Raw genomic sequence first — 7,962 nt, forward strand, 5'->3', positions numbered from 1 at the left:
TGTTTGGCGTGTCATTTTAGAACTAACAAAACTTAACTTATTGAATTTAACAATTATAATTTAGTGATGATTGAATTTTAAAATTAAAAACTACAAGGTCTAAAATGATCAAATTACAGTACAGGGACTGCAAGATTTAACAAATTTTTTAATGATAAATGGCATAATGCAAACTTTAGCCCTTAATGTTTATATAAGACCATCAACCTTTAAAAAGAGTAGAATTATTATTTTCTTAATAGAAATAGTAACTAAAACATTAAATTTTTAAACATAACAACCTCGCATAGCAATCCATATATACTTCATGCTTTTTTTAAAAAAATTTATAAGTTTTTTAAAATTTGAATTTTTTATAAATTTGAATTTATTTATTGATATGACATAATAAGACAAATAATGCAATGTCAGCATCAAGTACACGTGAACACATCACGCGAGTTGTCCCACCAACATTATTAAAAAAATTCATGATTTAGTCAATATTTTCATTAAAAAAGAAACAATTTGATTTATTTTGAAAGGTTAATGATCAAATTTAGCTAAAAAAATAATGGTCAAATGAAAAGAAAGATGTAAATGTTGTTATCATTACGACTAAATAAACATAATAATAAATTAGTTCTTAAAGTTTATTTTTTGTCACTTTGGTATAGATTTTTATTTATTTATTTTGGCACTCAACATTCTAATTTAATTAAATCACTTATAATTTTTTAAATAAAAAGTTTACTGAATCATTAAAATTTAATGAGATAGTCAACAAGTACTTCATCACAAATAAAAAGAATTTAACAAAATAAAAATTATTTTAAAAAATATTTGCATCAATAATAAACTACACTTAAATTACCCTTCCATATCAATACTGTTAAAGTTTTAGTAGTTTAGTCAGCTTTTCTAATTAAAAAAAAAATTGTAATTTTTTATTAAAATTTTAATAAACCGAAATTAGGACAAAAATGATAAAATGAATAAATATCAGGTTCTAAATTTACCATTATACCTAAAAAACCGAAATAGGAAATGTCTAGAGTACCAGAAATCGGATTGGGACATCAAACAACCGGCAGCAACGAATGACTGTTTGTCTTGTTTCCTGTATTCTAGACTCTGATTTTCCGAAGAAAAGCAGAGCAAAGAAAAAGGAAAAAGAAAATAAAAGAGAGCCGCCTCAAAGATCTTGAATTCTTCAAAGAGAAAGCAAAAAAGAAAAATTGTCACAGATTCAAAGAGAGAAAAAAGAAAACCCAAAAAAGAATTAAAAGCCTTTCAAGCTTCAACTTTTTACTACAACAACAACAAAAAAGATGGGATTTTTCAATTACGGCGTTGCCGGCGTTGGTTTCATCTTGATCGGGTTCTGGGAATTCATCAACTCCTTAAACCCAACCCTAAACCCGAATCCAACTCCATCTTCTTCTTCACTTTCAACCCAGATCAAATCTGCCTCTATTTCTAAAACTAAAGAGGACCCTTTTTCTTCTTCACCATCTTTCATCTTTGTATCAATCTTTTCCCTTTCGATTTTCTTGAATTCTGTGGTTTCAATCTTTGATGCTTTCAGTTCAAAAGATCGGGTGGGGACGGTGCTCCAGTTACAAGTGCTCTCACTTGCTCTGCTCTTCTTGCTTTACTCTGCTTTGGGTCTTTTAAATAATAAGAAAGGTTCATACTTTTGGCCTGATCCTGTTCTTGAATTAGTTCTGCTTTTAGCTTTTGTTGAAGAATTTTTGTTGTATTACTTGCAAAGAAAGGATACAAGTGGGATTGAGAATAGATATTTTGATCTTTTATGTGTTCCCATAGCAATTTGTGTGGTTTCAACAATGTTAGAATTGAGATCTAACAGGTCCATTTACTCGAAATCGGTACGAGGTATTGGGTTGATTTTACACGGAACATGGTTTGTGCAAATGGGATTTTCATTTTACTCTAATTTGATGGTTCATGGATGTAGCTTACATGAAAAAAGTAGAGGGAATTATACTATTAAATGCAGAAGTCACCCTGATTATCATAGAGCAAGGTCTATTGCCACATTGCAATTCAATTGCCATCTTGCTTTGGTTGTGGTTCTGGTTGTTGGGATGTTATCGCTTATTGGCAAAAGAAATGGTGTTGCTGTTGGTGCTTCAGGGGATGGTTTGCGGTATAAGCCATTAGGGGCTGAAATACAGCTAATGGGTAGTAATGGGGGGAATTTCACTTTGGATTCCGATGACGATCTCGACAGTGGGATTAAAGAAGAAGATGATTTGGTGAAAGAGAAGTCGGCTGTTGTGGAATTGGGTGGTAATGGCCATGCTTCACATGTCTGAGGTAAACATTTAGTGGTTTCTTTCGGATAGCTGGGTGAAAAGCATTGTAATTTTATTCTTTTGTAATGATATTAGTGAATAAGTGATGATTGACTTTGCATAAACTAAAATATACCCGTTTGTTTGTTGTTTTGGTCAATGAGATTTGAGTTCTATTTCGTGTTCTATCTGATTTTGATTCTCGTATGTTAATGCAGTTTTCGAGTTTAAAAATTGTATTGAGTGGTTGCCTATATCATAGTATTTGACATGATTGTAATTCCTTTGGATAGTTGAACCTTTTCCAATATCTAGTCATACTTTGGATAGTTAAATGGCATTCGGCACTTGTATATATTTGGAGAGTCATACTTCATAGTTCATGCCCATATTTGAATAAATATCGAACACAAGCATTGAACATGAAGATTTTAGGGGGAAAAAAAGATTCCGCGTAGCATACATGGTTAAGTAGCTGTAATCTAGTCTGCATTACTTTGTGTTAATGTAGAATATCCAAATCATATGAGGTAAAACAAAACCCAATTTAGTGTCAAACGGAAAAGAGCCAAATCGATATTGTGTTGAAGGGTTAAATCTGTATGATCTGTTCGGTTGTGTAAAGCCTGTGGTAGCAACGGAATCAAAGGAAGCATACAGAAAAAGGAGCTCTTTTCTTACTATATCAACAGAAAGCATTGCACAAAACTTTATTAAACAGATCAAACTAGAAAAGAGCTTATTTACAGTTTCCATTTTCGAGTTCACTTGTCGTTGTATAGAACTTGGAGAAAATTGCATAGAACAGTAAACTCAAAGTACTTGCTAAGGCTAAAAGCCAGTAGTACTTGTCGAGTCCGTCTTCCCTCATGTCATCAGAGAACCAACTTTGTCTTCCTCCTGAACTTGTGAAGGCTTCAATGACTGAAATCATCAAGGCACTCAGGAAACTTCCGAGCCCGAAAACACTTGTGTACAGTGCAAACCCCATCGTTCGCATCCTAACAGGTACTTCATTGTAGAAGAACTCTTGCATCCCTACAACTGTGAAAATGTCTGAAATTCCTAGAAGAACATATTGAGGAAGCAACCAAAAGATGCTTAGTTCTACTGTTTCTGATTCTAGGGAACTCATCTTCCTGCTGATCTCGAGCCTCTTTGTTTCGACAACTGCAGCTATGATCATAGCAATGATGGATAGAAACATGCCGACTCCCATCCTCTGCATTACGGTAATACCTTTTTGATTGCGGGTAACAATTTGGGTGATTGGGATCAAAACTTTGTCATATAATGGCATCATTAGTATTATAGATAACGTAATTGCACTTTGTAGTGTTGCTGGTGGGATCTTGAAGTTCCTACCGATGTTCCTCTTCATTGTCATGCCTTGTTTCGTAAAAAAGGTTGCAGGTTGTTGGAAAATTACAGCAAACATCAGAAGCATTGCCCATATTGGCAAAAGCCTGAGTACTATTTTAGCGTTTTCAAGCAGGTAAGTTTTGTTTCTGGGATTCCCATCGAAACCACCATTGCTGCCAAACTTTTGATCACAAAGTGGTTTCTCTTGAAGCCTATAAAACAAGTGAGAATGATATCAGAAACTCATGGGAAATCACAAAATCTGAAGCTTCCTCGATATCCCAACATGAAAACTTACTCAAGCTCCCCTACATCAGACTTGTCATCTGGTAAGTTGATTCTGATTCTGCCATTGACAAGCTTTGATGCAGTCACTTTGATTACTTGAAGTATGTTCTGAAATGGCTTACTGTCAATGCTTTTATCTGGTTTATATGCATAGATTCGGTTACCACATGTGAAAATTGCAACTGATGTAATCATTGCAAACATGGGGATGGCAAATCCAAGTATCCAACCAAAGGTGTCTTGGATGTAGGACATAAGTATGACACCTAAGAGGCTGCCACTACAAACACCAAAATACCACCATTGGAAGAATAAACTCTTTTTGTTAGAGCTTTTGTCATCCTTGCTAGAGGGTAATTCTTCATCATGATCCAGTTGGTCAGCTCCAAAGGCTTGCAAAGATGGGTTATATGCACCTTGGCCTAGTGAAATCAAACACAGAGACCAAAACAGGAATGCTGGGGAGCTTTTGTTGCTTGGTGGTGACCATGTCCATATCGTTGCTGTTGATGCCACTGCTCCAAGTCCCTTCAGTTTAAAAAAACGATGTAAAATACTATACCACACGAAAAACTAGCATGAAAACAGTATAAATACACAGATATGTCAACCTTATAACATGAATTACTAATATGGATGCCATGTCTCTTTCAAGTAGGCCTAATATGATACTAGATCATTTTGAGGGAAAAGTGTCGATTTCTGGTTAGTGCAAACAGGTTCAACCACTTTCCAGAAAAGGTTCAACTATATCTCTTTAAAATATTAAAATGTTATAGGCTAATACCCACTGAGAAAGGTTAACTCTTTGCTGAGGTTAGGTAAGCCATGAATCTTGAAAGAGGTTCGAGATAAAAGCCAAAAAGGAGGTTGGTGCTATCCATGGCAGCAAATTCCCATCAAAATAACAAAGGATGCATGATTTGGCCATTTTGATTAAATAAAAAATGAATGCCAACAACAAAAAAAACTGAAATTAGAAAATAACAATTGTTACGATATTAGTCACAAAGATTTATATAACAATAATAAAAAATTATTTTGCAATTAAAAGAATGAAAAGTTGGGATGGGTCAGGGTCCAACATCTTTAGTGCTAAGATGTTGGTACTCCTTTGTCCCATTTTGATGATAATAAACAAATACGGCTCTGAAAATGAAGTGGTTCAAAGGATCAAAAACTCAAATTTCCATGACATGCAAGCTCTAAAATGAAGAACAAAGAAGCGTGGACTCACCAAAACATAGACGAAAGATGAGGTCAAAATGGTTGAATAACTATCCCAAAAAGAGTCAGCCAAGGGTGCCACCAACAGTGGCAACATTGAAGTGAATCCACACCAACTGTTAACTGTTTTGGCTGCTGAAGAATTGCTCATTTGCACTACATCTGTGAGATATGTAACCAAATTCGATGCCACCCCTTTGAATGCAAACCTCTCCATGCCAGCAATCACTATCAAATAAAAGAAACCCGAATCTTAAATATTTACTTAAATTTATGATAATCTAAACATTTAAAAAAATGAACATATACTCGTATTAGAAACATATTTATATCTAATATGCACACCTAAATCGGAATCATATAACCCTAAACCGATTAAAAGAACAGGTTTCATGCAGAAATGCATGCTAGTAACCAGCAACCTCAAGTTAACTTATACAATGAATGATAGTTACCTATAAGAAGAATACATGACCTGGAAAGTCCCTGAACTCTTCCACCACCAGACATATTGAAAGAGAAAGCAATCTGCTAAACGAATTGAAATGGGTTTGAGATTATATACACATAAGACCAATACAACTGATTCAAAACAAAACACGACAGGCTGCTGTCTTGTCAGAGAATCAGGAGCTGCTATACACCAGTCAGAGAGACTGCTGCTTCCTCCCACTTTTAATTCCAATCTGTTCCCAAAAGGGTTTTATCGCAGAGAACTAGAAAATAACATTTTATTTTTGTTGAGTAATCACAGTCACAGTATAATATATAGTCTCTAAAGCAAGCTGCACAAACAGCATTGCTTATATTTGAAATATTATATATTTTATATGATAGAAAATTAGATTTATAGAATCCCAGCATTATCCATTAATTCAAGATATGTAGTGAATTAAAAGAGATTAATAAAAAAATTATTTTAATTGGTTAGAGAATTTATTAAAGTGATCGGAATCTTTTAATTCTAAACACCAATATGGTCTGTGTTTTTAGCAAAATACAACGGCGTCGTTTAGTGGCCTTCGGTGGCTTTAGTGGCGTTTTTTGTCTAGCGCCGCTAATGGTTTGTGTTTTTAGCAAAATATAACGGCGTCGTTTAGTGGCCTTCGGTGGCCTTAGTGGCGTTTTTTGTCAAGCGCCGCTAATGGTCTGTGTTTTTAGCGGCGTTTTAAAAAAAATGCCGCAAAAAATAAAATACAACGGCGTCGTTTAGTGGCCTTCGGTGGCCTTAGTGGCGTTTTTGGTCTAGCGCCGCTAATGGTCTGTGTTTTTAGCAAAATACAATGGCGTCGTTTAGTGGCCTTAGTGGCGTTTTTTGTCTTGCGCCGCTAATGGTCTGTGTTTTGAGCGGCGTTTTCAGAAAAAACGCCGCAAAAAATAAAATACAACGGCGTCGTTTAGTGGCCTTCGGTGGCCTTAGTGGCGTTTTTGGTCTAGCGCCGCTAATGGTCTGTGTTTTTAGCGGCGTTTTTAGGAAGAACGCCGCAAAAAAAAATACAACGGCGTCGTTTAGTGGCTACGGTGGCGTTAGTGGCGTTTTTGGTCTTGCGCCGCTAATGGTCTATGTTTTTAGCGGCGTTTTCAGGATAAACACCGCAAAAAATAAAATACAATGGCGTTGTTTAGTGGCCTTCGGTGGCCCTAGTGGCATTTTTGGTATAGTGCCGCTAATGGTCTTTTTTTAGCGGCGTTTTCTGGAAAAACGCCACAAAAAATAAAATACGTCGTTTAGTGGCCTTCGATGGCCTTTTACCTTAATTGGGTTATTATTTATAATAATGATTTAAAATTGAACTTATTTCTAATTGATTATTTAAATTCTTCCAAAAAAATAACACGTACAAATAATTTGAAATAAAACACTTGGAAAAATGAAAAGACTATTATTTAAAATAATTTTAAAATTATTTGGGTACATGATTAGTAAGTGTTTTTAATTTGTATTTAAAAATTTATTATATAATCGTAAAAGAGATATTCTTAATTTTAAAATTTTGAATTAATTATCACTATAGTTTAGGGTTTTCAGTTTAGGGTATATGAGTTAGGGGTTATATATGAGTTAGGGATTTGAAATGGGTTTACAAATTGTGGGTCGGAGTTAGGGTAGTTTTGGGTTTAGATTATTAATTTTTATTTATATTTTAAATATGTTATTATGTAGTTGTAAAAGATAATAATAAAATTGTTTACAGTTTTTAATTACTTTATGATATATGAGAAATTTAAGAATTAAGGCCGGTTTAGGAGTTCATATAATTTTAAGGTTTAGGGAGTACTATATATATATGGATTTATATATGGATTATAGATTAGGGGTTTTGCTTAATTAAGGGTTGGCCGGGATTTAAGGTTTAGGAGTTAGGGGTTAGATGTTAGTGGTTAAGACTTAGGGATTTTGTGTTTAGGGTTTTAGGGGTCAGGTTACGGTTTTGGTTTAGATTAATTTTTTTATTTATATTTTAAATATGTTCTTATGTAATTGTAAAATATGTATAATTTAGGGTTTAATTAATTATGCCTTGAGAGAGATATATATAATAGATAGAGTACGGAAAATTATTTATATCCCTTCAATGGTTAATTTAGGCGGATTTAATAAGATTAAGGTTTAATTGAGATTTTTAATTTTATACAATTAATTAATGCTTTTTAATGTTTAGGGAGTACTATATATATATGGATTTAGGGATTATAGATTATGGATTATGCTTAACTAAGGGTTGGCCGGGATTTAAGGTTTAGGGGAGGGGTTTAGGGGTTAGATGTTAGTTGTTAAGACTTA

At 34.0% G+C, this 7,962-nt stretch overlaps 2 protein-coding genes across 2 annotated transcripts; one reads left to right on the forward strand and one right to left on the reverse strand.

Moving 5' to 3' along the window:
• The first annotated feature begins 1,044 nt into the window (after positions 1 to 1,044).
• LOC105780123 (uncharacterized) lies at positions 1,045 to 4,574 on the forward strand. Its single transcript, XM_012604254.2, has 5 exons — positions 1,045 to 2,322; positions 3,215 to 3,308; positions 3,427 to 3,795; positions 3,874 to 3,991; positions 4,105 to 4,574. Exon 1 carries the CDS (start codon positions 1,311 to 1,313, stop codon positions 2,319 to 2,321), a length of 1,011 nt encoding a protein of 336 aa, XP_012459708.1. The 5' UTR covers positions 1,045 to 1,310; the 3' UTR covers position 2,322; positions 3,215 to 3,308; positions 3,427 to 3,795; positions 3,874 to 3,991; positions 4,105 to 4,574.
• On the reverse strand, positions 2,956 to 5,921 carry LOC105780122 (protein NRT1/ PTR FAMILY 5.9). Its single transcript, XM_012604253.2, has 4 exons — positions 5,633 to 5,921; positions 5,188 to 5,405; positions 3,961 to 4,478; positions 2,956 to 3,874 (listed from the first exon to the last, which is right to left on the reverse strand). The coding sequence occupies exons 1-4, from the start codon at positions 5,685 to 5,687 to the stop codon at positions 3,040 to 3,042; spliced, it is 1,626 nt and encodes a 541-aa protein (XP_012459707.1). The 5' UTR covers positions 5,688 to 5,921; the 3' UTR covers positions 2,956 to 3,039.
• Between the last annotated feature and the right edge of the window lie 2,041 nt (positions 5,922 to 7,962).

Source organism: Gossypium raimondii, chromosome 4 (assembly GCF_025698545.1).
Source record: "Gossypium raimondii isolate GPD5lz chromosome 4, ASM2569854v1, whole genome shotgun sequence".
Lineage (NCBI taxonomy): Eukaryota > Viridiplantae > Streptophyta > Magnoliopsida > Malvales > Malvaceae > Gossypium > Gossypium raimondii.